The sequence below is a fragment of the Pan paniscus genome, chromosome X (assembly GCF_029289425.2).
Source record: "Pan paniscus chromosome X, NHGRI_mPanPan1-v2.0_pri, whole genome shotgun sequence".
Classification (NCBI taxonomy): domain Eukaryota; kingdom Metazoa; phylum Chordata; class Mammalia; order Primates; family Hominidae; genus Pan; species Pan paniscus.
Genome location: NC_073272.2, coordinates 40,291,240 through 40,313,215, shown reverse-complemented (window position 1 = coordinate 40,313,215; position 21,976 = coordinate 40,291,240). Strand labels below are relative to the sequence as shown.

The 21,976-nt window shown below is 41.8% G+C and overlaps 1 protein-coding gene across 1 annotated transcript in view; it reads right to left on the bottom strand.

Moving 5' to 3' along the window:
- Nucleotides 1-21,976, bottom strand: part of TSPAN7 (tetraspanin 7) — a 127,556-nt gene that overhangs the window by 19,152 nt on the left and 86,428 nt on the right. The window contains exon 2 of the mRNA XM_034950706.3: nucleotides 3,442-3,630. Within this exon, the coding sequence (XP_034806597.1) occupies nucleotides 3,442-3,630 (189 nt within the window). The remainder of the gene's footprint in view (nucleotides 1-3,441; nucleotides 3,631-21,976) is intronic.

Genomic DNA, 21,976 nt, shown 5'->3' with positions numbered 1-21,976 from the left:
CCATAAAGTAGACATAGTTATTTTCAGTTGTTTTGCAATTAATGAGGTTATATAAGGACTGCAAAATTCTAGACTGACAGTTAATCAAGTGACTTCCGCTCTCATCAGCCGAATCAGCAGTTTTCTGTGTCTGGCAAGTTTCCTGCCTCTAGGAGCTTTCAGAGAGTGGCCGTTTTACCTACAGAAAGCATTTGCCAAAAGCCTATTGGGAAGAGCTTGTACTAAATACATGTCAGTAGGGGTTAGAGCTTTTTTCCCAAATGTAAACATTGGAGTTGAAATAGTCCTAGCTTTGGAAGGAAACATACAAGGGTTCAAATCCCAGCCTTCCATACATTAGCTGTGTGAATTTGGGTGGGTTATCTAAACCTCCAAGTTCCTATCACATTACATGAAAATATAACCTACACTGCATGGTGGTAGTGAGGAGAAAAATAAAATGTCATACGCACCCAGTATAGCCTCTATCACATAAAAGGACCAAATCATATTTTAAAAATTTTATTGTTTTTAACTAACATATAATAATTGTACATATTTACGGGGTACAGTATGATGTTTTGATACATGCATACTGTGTGTAATGATCAAATCAGAGTAGTTAGCATATCCATTACCTAAAATATTTCTTTGTGGTGGGAACATTCTAAATCCTCTCTTCTAGCTATTGCTAAATATGTAATACATTAACTATAGTTACCCTACTATGCAATAAAACACCAGATAATTCCTCCTATCTAGCTGTGACTTTGCACCCATTGGCCAACCTCTGCTCCTCCCTCCTCCCCTGTCTCTAGACAAAAAAAAAAAAATAAATGCTGATGAGGATGTGGAAAAGGGAGAACTCTTATACACTGCTGATTGGAATGTAAATTAGTACAACCACTATGGATAACAGAGTAGAGGTTCCTCAAAAAATTATAAGTAGAACTACCATATGATCCAGCAATCCTACTGCGGGGTATATACCCAAAGAAAATGAAATCAATATGTTGAGGAGATAGCCACGCCCCCATGTATATTGCAGCACTATTGACAATAGCCAACCTAAGTGTCCATACACACTGGACACAATGTGTCTATACACAATGGAATACTATTAGGCCATAAACAAGAATGAAATCCTGTCACTTGCGACAACGTGAATGAATCTAGAGGATTAAGTGAAATAAGTCAGGGAAAGAAAAGACTAATAACTGCCTGATCTTACACATATGTAGAATCTAAAATTTGATCTAAAAGACATTTTTAAAGACCCAAATTAAGCCCCAAACCAAAAAACTTCTCTACTTCCCAAAATGCTCACCTGCCAGCGAACTTGTGTTAGGAGAAGAAAATGGTAGTGTGGTGTGAAGCCACCTCCAGAAGAGGCCAGAACTAACTATTCCATTGTTTATACACATATCCTATTTTATGACATTATACTCAGCTATGGGATACTTCTGCCCCACAAGCAAATTTAGAATTAGAACATAAAAATATCACCTCTCCCACCCCTCTCCAGTCATAGTATTCGGGCCAGGAGAAACTTTGGTGATTTAGTCCAATTCTATTTTGTTACAATTGGAGACAAAGGTCCAAGGAGGTTACATCCTTGCCGCTAAAGACTTTAAACAGTTAGTTGGAATCAGTCAGGTCTCAACACCACATCACTTCCCTTCTTGTTTGAATGGATGGTTTTTTAGAATTTTTTCTTTTCTCTGCTTTTGAAGTTAATTCTCCTCTTGCTACTCATTGTGCTAAACAAAAGGTTCTCAATACTGGCTACAAGATTGAATCCTCTGGAGAGCTTTTTAGAAAATAAGATGCCAGGGCCTCACCACCACTGAGGAGTCTACTTCAACCAGCTAGCGGTGGGATGCTGGCAAAGGTTTTTGCAAATGGCTTCCCAGGTGATTTAATCATGTATCTGGAGTTGAGGACTACGGCACTAGACCAAAAGAAACCCTAGTGTTTATGAGAAGTACTAGAAGGTAGACTCAGGGTGTTAGTATAGAGTGCCAGGTGACAGCAGCAGAAGCCTGGCCCATAATCAGGATGGGCCTCATTATGGCTTGCCCATCAACCTGAAGAATCAGTGGCGGCTGAGGCATCAGCCTCCTGTATGGTCTGCAGGATAGAAAATGGCAAAGTCAAGCACCACTTCTATGAGGTTGACAACAGAGACTGACTGCCCAGTGCCAGTTGGGAAGACGGTTCCTTTGGAATGAACCACTCTCACACCCACATATATCACTAGATGGTATTAAATGTTACTACAACCTAGGGCTACATAGGGACAGGCAACATGGCCCTGATGGAATCTTTGCTTCTCCCTTCACGGAGTAAGATGCCTGAAATAAATATTTTTAAACAAAATTTTATTTTGAGGACAGGTCCTTGCTAATTTTTATCTATAAAATCCTTTACCATTAATCCCCATCAGTGAAGAACATGAACAGTGAATAGAGAATTAGTTAACTGCTGTACCTAAAAGTTAAAAATCACAGTAATAGCCTTTCAATAGTCTGCCCTTATCATCTGGGAAGCATCACTGCTTTATCTGTCCCATGAGAGTATGCACCCTGCACTGGTCCTGGTAGCCAACACTTGACACTGCATAAGTCCTCTGGGTGGCAGGCTCTGGCTTAGCTCAACTCTCATAGCACTGAGACAGGGAGTACAGGTTCAGAGAAGACCACACACATGCATCCATGCATGGCCAGGCTCAAGGAGGTGGAAAGTATTTCTCCAACAGGAACTTGGAGGTGAAAGTCTGCTTATGTTCAGGATGCTGCCTTGCCACCAAAGCTGCATATCACATGCTTAAGGAGACTTCTAAGATATAGTTCAAAATTGAAACAGGGCGAGGCCGGGCACGATGGCTCAAGCCTGTAATGGCAGCACTTTGGGAGGCCGAGGCAGGTGGATCACGAGGTCAGGAGATCAAGACCATCCTGGCCAACATGGTGAAACCCCGTCTCTACTAAAAATACAAAAAAATTAGCTGGGCGTGGTGGCGGGCGCCTGTAGTCCCAGCTAGTTGGGAGGCTGAGGCAGGAGAATGGCATGAACCCAGGGGGTGGAGCTTGCAGTGAGCAGAGATTGCGCCATTGAACTCCAGCCTGGGCAACAGAGCGAGACTCCATCTCAAAAGAAAAAAAAAAAAAAAAAGAAAAGAAACAGGGCATCTTGTCATGAGGATACAAATGGACTACTGCAATCACTGGCCACTGCTTTGTCATCATCTACCCGGAGGGACTGGGACTAGATTTAGTGTGCCAGGCTGTGTTTGGGGTTTTTTTTACCTCTAGGGGATTAAAGGATGGATTAGGAAAGAGTCTGGACTGAAATTGTTAAGGTCTTGTCTGTGACCTCAAGACGAACCACTTCACCTCCATGTAATTTATATTTTTACAAAAATATAGTTGAGAAAGCAGTATTATGTTGTGACATACTCACCAGTTTCAGCATCCATGGGCTACCACGACATGTAGCAAAGCATCCAAACAGGCCAAAGACAACAATAGTGGTGCCAGTTCCGATGAGCACATAGGGAGCATTTGTGGAGTTCTCGGCAATAAGGGAGATATAGGTGCCCAGAGTAAGTTTGCCCCAGACTCCAACAGCCAGCAGGATCACCCCAGTGATCTGAAAGAGGGAGAGGAGAGTGTGAAGCTATTGCCAAGAGAGGTGAGAATCAGCACAGAGCAATGTGGCCAAATTTGAAGACTCAAGTTTCCGTGAATAAGACGGTACTTGCTGTAGGATTCCTTGAGCAACGAGAAATGTCAGAGACTGTTAACTAAAATCATCATAAAGACACTTCATTTATTTTCCCCAATAAATGTGCCCCTTACACAATCCCATATGCAATTATTGTGTTAATTAGAAGTCAAGCCAACAATAAAGAACTTCTTTTTTAAAAAGCAGTTTACAAAGCACATCATACGACAGGTCTGAGAGCCTTCCCCCAGCTGCTGCCTGACACCAAGCTGGGTATAACCCCATGAAGAATGACAGCTGCCCTCTTTGATGGCATGTGTGTACACAGTATATTTTATGGACATCCTGCACAATGTTTTCAGGAACACAGTGATTCCCTTTGACTATTATTGCAGAAATTTCCACAAAAACAAAATATTCCAAATATTTTTGAATCCCTATTGATGTGCTGTCTTAATATTTTATTCAATATAAAACAACAGAAGAATCTGCATAGTTCCTGGAATTAGCTGTAATGCGATTTGCCAAATCCCACTGATCAGTCCAAAGGAAATCCCTATAGCATGTCTAAACTAGAACCCTGCATCAATCAGGCCTTTACTTTATGGGATAGATTCCAGGGTGCATACTATGCCTAACACCCCACCCCCTGCAGGCCACACGCCCTGGCAGCTTTAGCTGCTAAAGCCACTGGGGTTGCTTTATGTCTCTAACCATCTCCCAAGCTGGTCTTTCAGGTCACCAATAGCTTAGCAACTCAAACTGACAGCCTTGTAACTGCTACCACTTCTGATACCGCATGAAGCTTGAAAGAAACCTGGGTGTCCAAGAAAGACCATCTCCAGTTTGGCCCCACCCTAGAGCCTAATGTCTCATACCAAATGCCTTGGATCCCTGTCTAGTTTGCTCACTCAAGTGAGGAGTCAAGGTGAGAAAACTGGAGAGAATTGGCATGATACAAATCCATACCCACCTTGCCAAGGTTTCCCTTGTCAATCAATACACAGTTCCTAATATCTGTGACCACCACCAAATATATGCTATACCATGAACCAAATGGCTGGGCCAGTGAAGATGCTTAGACCTCTCTCCTTTATACTCTGAAAATACTTTCTGTAATTTGGAACCATCAAGCTACATTATCAGATTTTTGTGTGTGTGTGCAAGACGAAGAATGGTCCCTGTACTTTTCACTGCATAAGGTAAGTGTGAGCTTTACCTGTATGGGGGGAGAGGTCAGTAAAAACAACTAGAGTTTGGTGACACTTCCCCACCCTGGCAGCCTGTCTACTTTGTAGAACCTTCACCATGAAAGACAGAATTAAAGGTTTTAAATCAGAAAAAGATTGAGGAACTAGTGCTACTTTTATTAGGCAAAGATAAACAATCGTGATGCAGTGTTGCGGTGAAAGTGTTTGACACTAATATTTGGGAGAAAGTGGCCCCGTGGAGGTTGACTGCCTTTCAAAAATTCCAATGGAGATGGCCTAGCGAATTAAATCCAAGAAAACCAAGAACACAGATGTTGCCAAGAGTTCTAAGTCCTCTGCTGACACCCGGTGGTTGTTTAAAAAAGTACTTTCCTTGAGCAGCCTCTTCTGCCATACTCCCCAACACGGAAACATAAAATGCCTTTTACCTGCTAAAATCAAATTTTAAGAATCAACTGTCAAGTCATTAGGGGTAAAAATGCAATGGACACTATGTAGAAAAGGACAGTGCCTGTGCCATCTTTTACTAATGCCTAGCACAGTGCCAGGCACAGAGTAAATGCTTACTATTCCATTGAGAAAAAATATATATATTTTTCATTTCTCTGGGTCTTAGAACCTGTATTTTATAAAACAGAGCTTATCAGATACCACATACTTACACAACTTCTACATCTGGTAAATACTGCGAGGTGATTTAAAATGGGACCAAAGAGAAATTTCCCCCATACTTTCCACTGTAGCATTATCAGCCTAAGCTGTAAACATCACAATGTAAATGTATTGAACAAAAGCAAAAATTCAGTTAAGCTAGTCGGTGTTTAGGCTGAATATATGCCTCATTCGGAAACTTGTGACTTCATGGTATTGCTCCCAAAGATACACGAACACTTCAAATACAAACTGAGCAGCTGCATTCCGTGAACTGCTATTGCTGGTCCTTATTGGAATGTGATTGCTTTATTGAAAATGTATACTGCTAATCAAGTATGAGAGTCTGATAACTTACATTTCTGTGACCAGTGATTTCATGAAGTTCAGTTACTACCAGAACAAATCTTACATGCAGTATGTCAAAGTTAACACAAATCCTGATTTTAAGGCAAACAGTACCAAGATCATTTTAATGCCTTTTCTTTCATAACATAATTTATCCTAATGCAATCATTGCTTTGTATATGAACCCTCTCCTCATGTAAGTGCAAAACCTATACCAGTTTGTTAAAATGGTCATAAAATGTAAATTACACAAATACTCCATTTTCAGAAAAAGACTTTTTAATTTCAATAGGTTTTTGGGGAACAAGTGGTGTTTGGTTAGATGAATAAATTCTTTAGCGGTGATTTCTGAGATTTTGGTGCACCCATCACCTGAGCAGTGTACACTGTACCCAATGTGTAGTCTTTTATCACTCATCCTGCTCCCATCCTTTCTCCCCAGTCCCCAAAGTGCATTGTATCATTCCTATGCTTTTTGCATTCTCACAGATTAGCTCCCACTTATGAGTGAGAACATACGATGTTTGGTTTTCCATTTCTGAGTTACTTCACTTAGAGTAATGGTCTCCAATTCCATCCAGGTTGCTGCAAATGCCATTACTTCATTCCTTTTTATGGCTTAGTAGCATTCCATGGTGTGTGTGTGTGTGTCTCTCTGTGTGTGTGTGTGTGTACACCACATTTTCTTTATCCACTCATTGATTGATGGGCATTTGGACTGGTTCTATATTTTTGCAATTGCGAATCGTGCTGCTATAAACGTGTTTCTTTTTTGTATAATGACTTCTCAGAGAAAGACTCCTTATAAAGACCTTGGTGGTCTTTATAAGTTTGCCAGTGGGTGCAAACAAACACAATACTATGAACACCATATTGCATGGGAGAGAAAACATCCAACATTCTAACCTTGACCAAGTCAAGGTTAAGCCTTAGAGGGACTCATGTTCCTCTCAATAACGTGGAAACTGGGTTAGACACGCCCCTTCCAGCACTCATGTGCTAGGAATCTAAGAATAACCAGAAGAGGAAGGCCTTCTCCAATATTGCTATTGTCATACTCAAACACTCCTGATGAACCAGCTCTGTTCAGAAGCTTGAACTCCACTCTATATGGTTCCAGGAAAACAGCTATTCTCTGGGCAGTTCCCAACCTTTGTTCATGATGATCCTCTTACCTAGAATTCTATCCATCCTATCTTCTTACCTATCCATCCTATCACTCTATATCCTAAATTCTTATGGTACACACTGTACTCACTCCCCTCAGCCTCCTCAAAGTCACTCTGCGGTATACCATGGTCCTTCTGTACCCTACCCATCCTTCTGTGCATATCCAGGAGCACAACCTCTTGAGGGTGGGAGCTGTGTACCTTGCACACAGTCAATGTTCTGTACCTGTCCATTTAACAAATGAATAAGCAACCAATTGTAGAGTTAAGAAAGGAGAAGAAGTTTCATGTTAGCCATCTATTTGCTATACCCTCTGAACCTCTGTGAAGAACTATCAGAAATGGTAAGAATGCCACTCTGGACCAGAAAGGGCCAGTAATCTGGGGAAATAACAAGGCTAAAGACAAAGAAGAAAAGATTAAACAGACAAGGGAGAAAATGGTTAGGTTGCGGCATACCCTTAGGTGACTAAGACCATATGTGGTGGTAGTAGTGGTTGGTGGTGGACGTGAAGTGGGTGTTCGAAGAAATTGCCAGGTAGTTGAAGGAAAAAGCACACCTACAAGCAAAGGGCTAAAGATCCATAAAACACTCTAACTGGCATTTTATCACATTCTTCTTGCTATAAAAATGTTTCTCACTAAGGATAAAAACCATACAAAGATAAGCCCAAGACAAAAGCCACTATCATATGTATAAATTTTTTCTTGGCTCTCATCAACACACATTCACTCCACACGTACTTTTGCAAGCACCCACAGGAAAGTCATGTCTCAAACATGACTTTCGAACTGAAAAGCAAGGGACTTTTTTTTTTTTTTAAAACATCTCTCTCCTGCTGTGAGGTGCAATGAGTAAGTTCGGAGTTCACCAAAGCAATTGTGTGTCTGAGCTCCTCAGAGACCTCAAATCCATAAATCAATCATCAGCATATGTTACCTTTCTCATGGAGGTTTTGATTCTTTCTCAGAAGAATTGATCAGCAAGCAGCCAACGCTGTGGTTCGGGGAGGAGAGAGATAGGAGACCATGGATAAACTACATGACTGGCCTGGTGAAGGACCAGCACCAACTTATATGCTCCCAAATCAACCACAAGCCAGGATGGCAGGCCCAGCCTTCCATCAGAAGTAACCAGGCTGAGGCTCTCCCTTTCTTGCTTATTCCTGGCATCTCATTTTCTGTGTGCTTACAACACAGCTCAAATTTTATGGGTAGCAAAGTACCACTAGCTACTATTAATTTAGGCTTGGTGATGAGACAGAGTAAAGCTATAATCATGGCATCAGAAAAGTTAGATCAGAACTGAAAAGGCTTCTGTGTGATGATACATATTACTTTAAAATTATACTCAAAGAAAACTTACAGATAGGTTTGTCAATATGCCAAGAGGTATCCAAAATGCTCTGAAACAGACTTACTAAGGTTTATTTTCATCCTAAAATGGCCATTAGGGGAGCGAGTAGCCAACATAAACAATTCCCCTTGCTCTTGCCAGGTCAACCTGGCTAATACTGATAAGTCTCTCTGCGGATATCCTGATCTTCAGAGAGGTGCCAGAAATAGAGGGCTTCCATCCTTCTCACCTGTCCAGAGGCATTTTACTTGAGCCCACGCTGTTTTGTGCGTGCAGACCACAGACCTTATGATGAAACTGCTGCAGCTGCTGTGCCAGGTCTGAGAGGGCAAAGTCCTTATTTCCTCTCACTAAATCCTTAATACAAGGTTCATAAGCCCCACCTTCTATGTGAATATATGCACATTATTCTAATGATGGCACAAGTTCATATCTACTATATCATTCAATTAAAGAAAAAAAAGACAACAAAAATTGAATCACAGAGGTACAAGCTATCAAAAAGAGACTGCTTACTAAATAGCCATATGGAATAGAAAGCACTGCATCTAAAAACCAACAAAAAGAAACACACAGGCGAGATCGTAGGCAGAAGTCTTAGCTAGATTGCATTTTAGTTGACCCACAATTCAATCATCCCAGAGGTTTACAGGTTAATTCCTGCATAGCAACTACACACAAAGGTATTGTGAAATATCCCCCAGAGGATTCTGTAACTCAGAAGAAAATGCGTGACACTGAAACTCCATACACATCATCAATAATTAAAATCCACGTTCCTCAGATGTTAGGTTTTAAGATGAAAAGTACCTGACAAACTATTCTCTTAGCTGATTCTTATGTGAGTGTGTGTGCCTAGGGGACAAAGAGGAGGAGAAGTCTTTGCACAATGTTGGGACCTGATTAGGTAGAGGTGGAGAAAGTAACCAGAAAAGCAAAGAAACCAGCAGCTTGTATAATGTTATGGTCTTATTTTAAGAAGTAACAGTGTGCATCCATTATATTTATAACTTAAAATTTTATTACAAATTGTATGTATACCTAGTGTTTTTAAAATAGACTAAGAACCAGAATTTATTGGGATTCTTCACTGGGCTTTAGAACCCATTCCAGATGAGTGGCAGAAAGGGACTCAATATATTTAAAAGAACATTAGCTGGGGCCAGACGTGGTGACTCATGCCTGTAATCCTAGCACTTTGGAAGGCAGAGGCAGAGGTGGGCGGATCACTTGAGGCCAGGAGTTCGAGACCAGCCTGGCCAACATGGTGAAACCCCATCTCTACTAAAAATACAAAAATTAGCCGGCTGTGGTGGTGCGTGCCTGTAATCCCAGCTACTTGGGAGGCTGAGGCGGGAGAATCACTTGAACCCACAGGGCAGAGGTTGCAGTGAGCCAAGATCATGCCACTGTACTCCAGCCTGGGTGACAGAGCTTTACTCTGTCTCAAAAAAAAAAAAAAAAAAAAAAGAAAAAGAAAAAAAGAATGTTAGCTGAATGTGGTGGCTCACGCCTGTAATCCCAGCTGCTCAGGAGACTGAGACAGGAGGATCACTTGAGCCCAGGAGTTCGAGGCCAGACTTGGCAGCATAGCAAGACCTCCATCTCAAAAAAAAAAAAAAAATTAGAATTAAAAATGTTAGAGCTCTTGGCTGGGGTTTAGAAGACCAGGACTTCAGTTGTAGTTTTGTCATTAATGAGCTGTGTGACTTTGGGCAGATCACCTGATGTTTCTGGGCCTCAGCTCACTCTTCAATAAAATCAGGAAGTAGAGAAACCTGATTGCCAGTGCTTCCCTCCCAGCTCTAACATTCTGATACAACAAATCAGAATCTCAAACTTGACACACTCAGTCACGCTGAAATATATTTATAGCTGTGCCTTTAAGCAAACAAAAGAGAGTTTCTAAGATTCTCCCTGTATCTGATAAACCACCAGCAGCAGGGGTAGGAAAGTTGGCTCATTTCTGGACCTGAAGCCCACTGTTCTGTCAGCTTCCCCAGGTGGCGAGAGGCTCCTGGGTAAGAAAGGGTAGGAAGAATGCCCAGCAGGACATGCGTTTGTAGTTTTACACAGACACGCAAAAATTTATAAGCTCACTAGCATAACAAAAGCTTTACTTTTTATAAGAAGATCCCACTGTTATCAAGACATGTGCTTTGAACTCTCTCTAGGCAAGTATTTTGACCAATTCAACCTTTTTACTCCATTTTTGTCTCTTGTGTACATGTATACATGTGTATGTCTGTGGGGGTGTGTGTGTGTGTGTGTGTATATGGAAGATAATACATGTTATATGGCTGACAGGTTGGTGGTATCATTAAAAGGAGACAGGGAAGTTAAGAAGCGGGAGAGGAGTGAGATAATCTTAAGTGCTGACTTGTTAAAATTGAATCTGAGAACCAATAAGAAATCCAGAGACTGTCTGGTCCAGGCTCTGTTTTCTATTGGGTTTGGGGTGACCAAAGGTCACAGAGGCAACATGTTCAGAAGGCAGTTGTGAATGTGGGGCTTGAATTTAGGAGTAAGTCAGAGCTGCAGGTGAGGGCTGAGGCCAGAAGTGACAGCTAAGCGGGAACAACAAATCTTGGGAAACAGAAGCAGAAGATGGTGGGAAGTTCAAGGACTAAGGCTTGAGGAAGACTGTCACTAGAACATGAGAGGACAATGCTGGAAGACAGGGGACAGCAAAGAGACGCAAAACAGAGTGGACAAGTCTATAAAGGTGGCTGCCAATGTGAGAAGTAGGACATGGAAGAAAGAGACATTTTCTCCTTTAAAGATTTATTGGAAACAAGGCCAAGCACAGTGGCTTGTGCCTATAATCCCAGCACTTTGGGAGGCCAAGGTGGGAGGATCACTTGAGGCCAGGAGTTCAAGACCAGCCTGGGCAACATAGTGAGACCCCATCTCTAAAAAAAAAAAATTAGTCAGGTGTGGCAGCACATGCCTGTAGTCCCAGCTACTTGGGAGGCTGAGGTGGGAGGATCACCTGAGCCCAGGAGGTTGAGGCTGCAGTGAGCTAAGATTGTACCACCACACTTCAGCCTGGGTGACAGAGCAAGATCTTATTTTTTTTTTTAAAAAAGACTTATGGGAAACAAAACACCAGCACAATTCATTGATCCTGCATACACTAATGACCAGACAGGGTACTCTTTTTATTTTTGTACCCAGTACAGCCCACTGAGATTACATTTTGTATTTTAATATTATTACATCCTAGATCCAATTCATAGACTTCAAGTTTCAGGAGCTAGGTCATGAAGCTAGAGTGATTTGTCACAAACTCTAGCTTCTATTTGGATTTTATCAGGGATCAGATAGCCAGAGTCTAAAATGCAGATTGTCTAACAAGGTATAACAAATCACAGATGCTTTTGAAAATATGAAAATGGCTTTGAACAGCACTATGAAAAGTCAGAAATTCTAGCTTTGACTGTGGGTCTATTACAGTCTCTTCATATGCGTAGTGAAACAACTAATCATTTCATAGGAAATGGCTCCAGGCATGCTGTAAGTCCAGCAAACAATACTTCCTTCTCTAAGTTGCAACCACTAGCTTACACCAGTCATGTTGCATATCTGTGTCTTAGTTCATCATCTACAAAGTGGCAGGACTAGCCCCAGGGCCCTTCCAGTGCTAGAGTTACTTGTTTCTTTGAATTGCCCAGTGGTCCTCAGAGGGGCAAATATCAAATTCAACTGTTAGCTCAGATGCCAAAGACTGGTCAACAGCATTCACCAAGGGGCTGCACCTGCTGGGCTCTGTACTCATCCTGGGGAGTTTAGCTGGAGGGTGGCTCAAGGAGGTGGCTGGCTAGAGACTGAATACTCTCTAATGTCCTGTGGGCCCATGAAGTGGTAAAAATGGACCCATATGGTGACAATATTTTCAGAATTAAAAACAGAATCTGAACACGGTAAAGATCTTTGAAATTGGTCTGTCACAGAAAATCAGGGCTATACAGCTGCTAAAATAATAATAAATGCCACCTTGTTAAGAGAGCCTTTTACTACTTGAATAACTAAACTCCTTCAAATGAGGCCCACACAGCTCTACCTTATACTTAATTCCATTATTCAACAAATAGAGTCACAGAAAATTCCTGAACATGTTATTAGGTACTCTGTATATCACACTGGGAAAAGAGAAAAAATGGTCAGCCCTATTGAATTGGTTTCTCATTTCTTTTATATTACCCTAAAAGCTTACAGACTTTAGGTTTCTTCTCCCTTAAAAACTAAATTCCCCAAAAAGGCCCAGAAGCAAAAAGAAAAGAAAGAATTTAACTGCACACATATCCATACATTGAGAAATGTTCTATTACATCAGAGAAGAATGTTAAGGGTAGCTTATTCTGAGCCTCTTGGCATTATTTTTTCTTTATAAGCATTGTTGAGTTCTCCTAGCAAATGTTTAAAACAGGACTTAGGTTTTTGATCTATACTAATAGTGAAGGTCTTATTTCAACTTTGAGAGTCCAAGAGCATGTGAAAGGAAGAAGCAAGCAAACCAGAGGTTAAGACTATATGAATATAGCTCATACCTCTGGTTTCATGATGACCCAGATATATAAATAGACATAATATAGGTAAATGCCTATTAGGAACTGGGGCCAGCAAAGCCACTTACCAGGAGATTTATGTACTTAGAAATCTGCACCAGCTGTAGTGGCTAAAGTGACAGAAGCTTAATGTTTGGGGGATTCCCTGTATGCCCCACCTCCTTTATCTTTTGGCACAGTTGAATACACACTAAGGCCATGTGAGTGCCAGGAGCACTAACAGTCTTAGCGCCATTAGCAGATAGCCAACCACCACTGAAAGAAGAGTTACGGCAAGAAACCCCTTCCCTTGCTTCCATTCCTCAGGTAACCAGCACTGTGAAAAGACGGATCAAATTCTACACTAATAAGATACTTTTTAAAAAGATCATGTCAGAATAAGCTTATAAACAAGAGCCACATATTAATGTGTGTTGACAGAATGTTTGTACTGACTACACATTTGTTCTGCCCTGTATTAATTGTATTAATACATCAAGATTTTAAGAGTCATGTGGGGAAGGAATAAATCCTTTCCTCCTTTATATCCACCAAAGCCTCAGCCATACCTCGTACCTGATTTTCCAAGACAACATGCTGTTCAAATATTCTGTCCTAATATCCATCAAACAGAATCAGCTCAATAAATACAGAATGAATCTTAGTGACGAGCTCTTCTTCAAATTCAGCTCCCTTTTATTGGCTGTGTCCTCGTGAATTTTGGATGGGAATGAATCTGGAAAAACGAATCGTAACAATTTTTCCATAAATGCCAATCTGACAGTGGCACACTTCTTTCTCATAATTATGTTGAACATATTTGGCTTTCCTGGAGTTCCATTATTTTCAAAAGGGAGAATCTTCTTTGCATAATTTATATATAGGATTATCATCTTCAAAATACTGAAACCAAAACCATAGTCCTAATAAATACTTTATACACAGGAAGAAGCTAGAACTCAGATGGCAAAAAAGTCACTGAATTCCCACGCTTTATGTGGCTATGCATTGATGGGGTGTGATGAGGTGGGTTGGTTTGAAGAACTCATGCCTCCTTTCAGGTGAAACTGGAGCCAATAAGACATAATGTTAGAAGAAGACCTACTATTAAATGTGGAAAAACCTGGAAAAGAAAGCATGTATGCAGTGTTCAAGAGCAAGATTCTCATATAAATAGTAAGGTAGGATTCTCCTTTCAATGATCCTAACTTTCTCCTGAGGTGATTTAAGGAAAAAAAAACTTAAAAACTGGTATTAGTGACTTAATTAGCTTTCCTTTCAACACTCATATGTCCACACTGCATATATATATACACATATATATACACACACACATATATATATACATACATATATATATATATATATATGGTACTGCTACTAAATGCAATGTACAGGGAAAATTCAGATGTCTAATATTGACAGAGTACTATGAAAAAAATAACTTTAAGGTAATAGTAATATGTTTTTGGCCCCCCCAAAAATCAGACATTTTGGAAAAGCACAAAGAGGACACTTCACCACTTCTACCACTACCACCCTAGGCCAAGCCTCCATCTCCCCTTGCATCCACCCTTGCCCCCATTCTCTATTCAACACAGCAGTTGAGATGATCCTGCTGAAACCTAAGTCCAATAATATCGTGACTTTGCTCAAAATCCTCCCACAACATTTCATCTCTCAGAGAGAAAGTCAATGTTCTTATCCTGGCCTGCAAGGTCCTACTTGACCTGCAGCCCCCACTGGTTCACTCTGCTGCAGCCTCACAGGCCTCTGTGCTCACCCTCAAAACTCTTGGCATGCTCTTGCCTCAGAGATTTCACACTTGCTCTTCCTTCTGCCTGGAATTCCAAGATCTCTCATTTCAGGTCTCTGCTCCTCCATGAGCCCTTCCCTGATGACCGTATTTGAAACCAGAATTCCACTCCCCCACGGGGCTCCTGCTTTATCTTTCGCCACTGCACCTATCACCTTTGTGTACTATTTACCTTACTCACTTTGTCTGTCTACCAAAATGAATGTTAAGTTCTGTGAGGGCAGGATTTTTGTCCTATTCATGGGTGTATCCCCAGGGCCAATACAAATGCCGGCTCACAGGAGGGGCTTAGTTAAATATTTGCTAACTGACCAAATACAAGACAGCAGGCAGGTAAGTAAGTATGAGCTTTGGAGGCATAAAGTCTATTGTCACTAGCACTGCATCAAGGAGGCTAAATGGTGGGCCTGACTACTGTAAGGCCCTGGCAGTTGCACTCAGATAAAAACCTGTTCTTTAGCCAATTGCTTCTAATCCAGCACATTGCTTCATAAATGTCTGCTTTTGGCCACAAGGGGGACTAAATGAGAAAGCATGGGAATAGTTCCTTCTAATCCATCACCACTAATAGAAAAGTAATTTGAAGCTCTAATATCCTATAACTCTATGAGGTCTGTAGCTGATGGTTAGGAGCCAAGATATGAACAGCATTTAAGTAAGATTTCCCTGTCTCTTAAAAAATGTACAACTGAGGTGCTTACTATCTATGTGCCCTGTACTATGCTAAGTGCTTTAATGCTTTATCTGGCTCAATCCTCTTAATAACCCTATGAAACGTGCCCAAGGTCGTCGCCACTAAATGGCAGAACAGTTACTCAAAGCCCTGACCCTCCACTACTGCTTTCCTTTAATGTCCTCTTTAGCCTGTCTGTAGAAGGTTCTTTCTCCTCAACCCTTTACTCCTAACTCTTCCATAAGAGGAGTTCATAAGCCAGCATCGTCCATCCTGGCACTGATTTTTCCTTGAATCAACCCTGAGAATTTGGCTGCCATAATTAAAAATAAATAAGATCTATAGGCATGGCCAATAATTCATTTATTTTAAAAGGCTATCCATTAGCATTAGGAGATATACCTAATGTAAATGACGAGTTAATGGGTGCAGCACACCAACATGGCACATGTATACATATGTAACAAACCTGCACGTTGTGCACATGTACCCTAGAACTTAAAGTATAATAAAAAAATAAAAATAAAAGGCTATGCATTATTCCCCTCCTTCAAGCAGGTAAATCTATAGAAATGAAAGCATGTTCCACTCCAAGCTATAGTTTGATACTTTAAAAGCCAGTATGGGAAATAAATATCTTCATGTGTATGTCGACGTGAACCAGAAATGTTCAATATCATTAGCACCAGGAACAAACCTATGGGAGGACTGATCTGAAGAATCAATAAAGCTTGACAAACACATGGAAAACTGTAGTGTCTTGAGTATTGGTTTTCCACCAAGCACATTCTAGAACGAAAGCTTAAGAAACTTAAGTACTCTGGTTTTGGCCCTGAGAAGAGAAACAAGAGGCCACAGGTGCAACATATATGAGAAGAATCCACTCTGAAACTGTGGAATTGCCTTTCAAAGTAGCTCTAACCAAAAGCGATGGGCTGAGTCACCAGATAAGGCAACCGCATCGTATCTGCTCACCCCACAGCCTGGGAGGGGGATTTGATTGGCTGTTCATGAACGAAGGGCACAGTCTGGAAACAGAGTTAACCATGTATGTGTGTGATAAACGACATTTATTGAGCAGTACCGTGCTCCTTATACGCTTCATCACATTTATTCTTAATCTCTGTTTTGCAGATGAAAACCTGAGGCTTTCGGTTGTTGACTTTCAGCAACGTGCTCAAAGTCACAAAGCAAATAAGTGGTATAGCCCGGAGTCCAATCAATTTCTGTCCAACTCGAAGGCAGTTTTCCTGGCCATTATTATATTCTGCCTCTTGCGGCAGTGTAAGTAACAGCAGTCAAGGCCAAGGGCTGAGTTCCTCTGTCCAATATTACCCAGTCACTGACCCTCTCCTCTAGGTAGGTGAACGCTAAAGAGAAGCCTGGTTTTCTTTATACTGCCTAAGGGCTTCCTACGAGTGAGCTGTGAGGAAACCAGTACCCTGAACCAATTTCCACAGCGAGGTTTCTTGGGCAGTTTCTAATTGTCAATAGCCAGGAAACATGGGTAAACGCAGAGTGGGAAGAAACGGACTCTACAGACTGACCCTGGGAGCACTGGCCTTTTCCCTTCTCCTTTCCTGGGACGGGCCTCCCGTGCCCCTTATTGGGCATACTCCATTTTATGAACTGGGCTGTGTTCTGGATTATTTATACATTACTTGTTTGAAACTCAAAATGTATTTTCTTTGAGAAACCATGTTATACCTGGTGGCTTGTTTCTAGGCCAGTCCTCAAAAATCTGTATTTAAGCCAGTATTAGGGAAAGTTATAGGGAAACAGATTTTTGGCTCATTACAAGGAAGAACTTTCTAATAATAGGCACTGCCCAAAATGGAGTGGGTTGCCTTGGGAGGTGTTACAACAGAAGATAAACAGCTTTCTGGGCAGCCCCATAGAGACTCTGGATGCAACCATGGGACAGAAGTCCTATGACTGGGAACCCAGCAGGAAGGCCTAAGTTACACTGTTTCTCAAAACCTGTTCTCATTCTGACTATTGTCCCAGAAGACTTGTGCTAGCTAATTGGCTAGCCTTTGCTAGCCAATTATCTCCCTGGATTTTCATACATGGATGAATAGGAGCATTAACAGCACAGGAAGTGGGGAAACCATTTTCCCAGATCTGGAGTTTCATTTCCTTTGATCTTCAAAGGAAGCGATAGGTCATATAATTTTGACACATTAAGAGCAAGAGAAAAGCCTGTTCAGTGTAATGGGGCTGCAATGAAAATGAGCTGTGTTCTTTAAAAGAGGATATGGCACTGGAAGGAGTATTTGCCTTATTATTTTAATTCTTCTATTTTCCATAAGCAAATACACTCTACATCACTTAGAGTCAGAAATCCTGGATGACTTTAAGAATCAGTGAAGCTGGTTAAAGATAAATTTACAAAAACTACAGTTGCAACCTTCATACTTTTCACATATAGACAAGGATTCTGTCAAAAACCTGACATATATTGGAACTAAAAAGAGGAAGTGTCTAATAAGGTGTTATTAGTAATGGTATGTTGCACCAGAGATCTATTCCTATAGAAAATTACATAGCTCGTTACATGGCTATGGGGGCAAATACAACTCCACTTTGGACCCTGAGGCAACACAACTATCAAGCTTGCTCCTGCAGGATACATGCAGGGCTCTACCTGCTCAGCCCTCCTGCCCCATCGCTGCTCAGCCAGGTCCTACCTGCCTTTCAAAGCACAACGAAGATGTCCTTTCACCAAGAGGCCTTTCCTGACACTCAAAGACAATAATCATTTCATCCTCTTCTAAATGTGCTTAAGATTTTCCACATACCTCTTATGACAGACTTTTTTTGGGGGGGGATGGAGTCTCGCTCTGTCGCCCAGGCTGGAGTGCAGTGGTGTGATCTCAGCTCACTGCAAGCTTCGGCTCCCGGGTTCATGCCATTCTCCTGCCTCAGCCTCCCGAGTAGCTGGGATTATAGGCGCCCGCCACCATGCCCGGCTAATTTTTTGTATTTTTAGTAGAGACGGAGTTTCACCGTGTTGGCCAGGCCGGTCTCGATCTCCTGACCTCATGATCCACCCGCCTCGGCCTCCCAAAGTGCTGGGATTACAGGCGTGAGCCACCGCGTCTGGCCATTACTGACATTTTTACCTTGTATTCTAAGACTTTGGGTACACCTTATCTGCATCCCCAGTCATCTGCTCCCTGAAAAAGAGATGAGTCCCTCATGGGATTGTTATTAAATATATATATATATATATATATATATATATATATATATATATATATATATAATCACATTTCTGATAATGAAATATGACCAGAAAGAGTGCTTTGTTTGCAAATAGCTCTCATCAAGGACACATTAACAGGGCATTTTTCTTTGGTTTCTGAGGTTGCTAAGAGGGCATGAGATGGGAGAGGTTGGGCAGGGATCCTTACATGTAAAAAAGGCTAGAGAGATGCAATAGTCAAGTCTGGAAACAGCATCAGAAGCTGTTGCATTCCTTCCATGTTGTGCTTAGAAATAAATATGACTGTTGTGGTCTTAGGCAAATGAGAAGTCCAGAAAAGTATAACCTGGTAATCAGGTCCCTCAACTCAAAGACCAGTGATATAAGCCTCTTCCTTCCCCAAGAGTCACCAAAACAACTTATTTTAGAAAGCTAAGGCTTCTCAGCAAGAAGCAGAAATCCTTCCCCTTTGACAGTGTCAGCTGAAAGTGACTGGCCCAGTGACCACTCTTTAAAGCTGCATCGAAGGGCCAGAATGGTTGAGTCCTACCTGTGCTCCACACAAGTTATGGCCAAGGACATGCTTTCCTGGGCACAGGAAAGCCCCTGGCTCTTACCATATGTCTTCACTCACAGCCAAGGGCTGTCTGAAGCCCTGGCATACACTGTGAGTGACTGTGACCAAGGACTGCACTGGCTTGCTGGCAGGATGGACCAGCAGGCACCATGGCTATATTCTGACCTCTTACATCAATTGATATTATTTTTAGTAAACCATTCTCTCAACTCATTTTGCCTCGCATTATTCAAACGTAAAGTATCTTAACCACAAATCATGTGGCTACTAGCAAGAGATGATACAAGCCACCTTGAGCAAGGGGCTTCCTGAGGGCCATGGGCATCCTGTGGGGAAGCACAAGCCGCTGGCACTTCCTGGGACAGGAAGCCAAAGGAGCTACCCTTCCCTATAGTCAGGGCTCTGGGATGTACTTCTCTTGCACATCAGCTGCATTCTTCTCTATCTATGCACGCTGGCTCTCTCTGTCCAAAAGCCTCCCATTAGAGCATTCCCAATTCAAACATCCAACAGAGACTGATGAGCAGCCTTGAACACAAATTTCAAATTCATGGAAGAGAGAATCTGAGGGGCCTGTCTCAGGTCAGGTGACCTCCCGGAAGCCATCAGCTGTGATGAGAGCAAGGCCATGTCCCAATGCCCCATCTTATCAGCAAGTGCTAGGAGAACAGATGGTCAGAAAAGGCTGTGAGCCGGGCAACCCACAGATTAACATGCCTGTCACTGCGAGACTTGCCTATCCCTTTCCTCCTGAAATAAAGGATAGGGACTGTGAAGCAGCCTATGTGTTCAGCCTGACTTTAAACACTGCATCCTGTACAGCATCAGAAAACTGTGGTGATAGACCTATTAACAGCACAACCCTTTGCCCTGAACGGACCCTGGGGAAACCCAACTCAGGTAGCCACAAGCGGCCTGTACCAGCGAGAGAACAGAATCCCTGGTTGGCTAACCAGGGGGCCTACAAGGAGGGTGCAATACTGGCAATTCTCAGGAGGCCAGACCCTTCCCTCAGCTCCTCCCAAAAGTGTGGCTTAGGTCCTTGATCACATAAGGCTACATGCCAAGTGACTTCAAATAAATGAAGACACTATCTTGAAGGAATTGGCTTGTTGCCAAACTCACCATACTCTATGGACCATTCAAAGTAGGTCTCTCTTAAATGATCCAATGGCATTGGCAGGATCCTTTGGATATCCTTTCACCGTCACTGAGCCTCTCACCACACCTCTTGAACCACCACCCCCCTTCTGACTTGTGAGCTCAGCAAGTGGCTAACATTACTGCAGCAGGGACTCTTCCCATGCAAGAATGAGGGCTTGGCGGTTATGAGAAATGTGTCAGTGTGGACAATACAGCATACGAAGAGGTGTCACACTGTGTCACAATCTGTTAACATACTCATTTGGGGTGAAGAAAGGGCCTAAGGACCAAGCATATATAAAATAAGTGCCTTCCAAAATGCTAGAGGGTATAATAAAAATAAATGTTTAAAAAGTAAATAATATAGTAAATAAAAAAGCAAGCACATTTGGGATTACACCAGGGACCCTCCTTACCTAACAGGAATAACATAATATTGGCATCTGTTACTTCTTTTTTTTTTTTTTTTTTTTTTGAGACAGAGTTTTGCTCTTGCCCAGGCTGGAGTACAATGGTGTGATCTCAGCTTACTGCAACCTCCACCTCCCGGGCTCAAGTGATTCTCCTGCCTCATCCTCCAGAGTAGCTGGGATTACAGGCTTATGCCACCATGCCTGGCTAAAGTTAAAATGCAGATGCCTGGCTGGGTGTGGTGACTCCCGCCTGTAATCCCAGCACTTTGGGAGGTTGAGGTGGGAGGATTGTTTAAGGCCAGGAGTTTGAGACCAGCCTGGGCAACACAGCGAGACCCTGTCACGATGACAAAAATTTAAAAAATTAGCCAGGCATGGTGGCCCACACCTGTAGTCCTAGCTACTCCAAGGGTGAGGCAGGAGAATCACTTGAGCCCAGGAGTTTGAGGCTACAGTGAGCCATAATTGTGCCATGGCACTCCAGCCTGGGCAACAGAGCAAGATCCCAACTCTAAGTAATAAATAAATGTAAATGGCTCAACTAAGCTACAGCAATAGAAATCCTAAAAGTGACTGTCCATGAAGGGGTCAGGAATAATAGGAGGGGACACATGTAGTGATGCAAATAATCTTTATTTTGATTGGAGTGTATTGTGAGGGAGAACCTCAAAACACAAGCAGAAAAAGAATAAGTGAAAAAATGTTATTATATAATCATTAGAGACAGTAGGAGAAAGAAAAATGGCTCTTGGATTTTATGCAACAAGTGAAATTAAAATATCCTCTAACATTTGTAAGCTGCTTTACAGTTTATAAAGTATATTCATTCATAAAATTCCATTTAGTATTCATAATAATCCCATGAGGCTCACATAATCAGCATACCCATTTCAAGATAAGAATGCAGGCTCAGAGAAAGTTAAGTATTGCTCCATGTCCCACAGTCTGTTAGGGACCAAGACAAAGCAAAAACCCAATGTCCTTAATCATAGGCCAAGTCATTTTGACTACACCATGCCAGGAACTTTTATAAGTTAGTTTTCTTGGTTACTTGGTATAGTTAATTGTATTTTGTGTATCTGACTTGTGCTCAACCTGGTTCTCTACACTGTAAGCTCCCCTGAACAATGAATTTATTAACATTATCCAAACGTATAG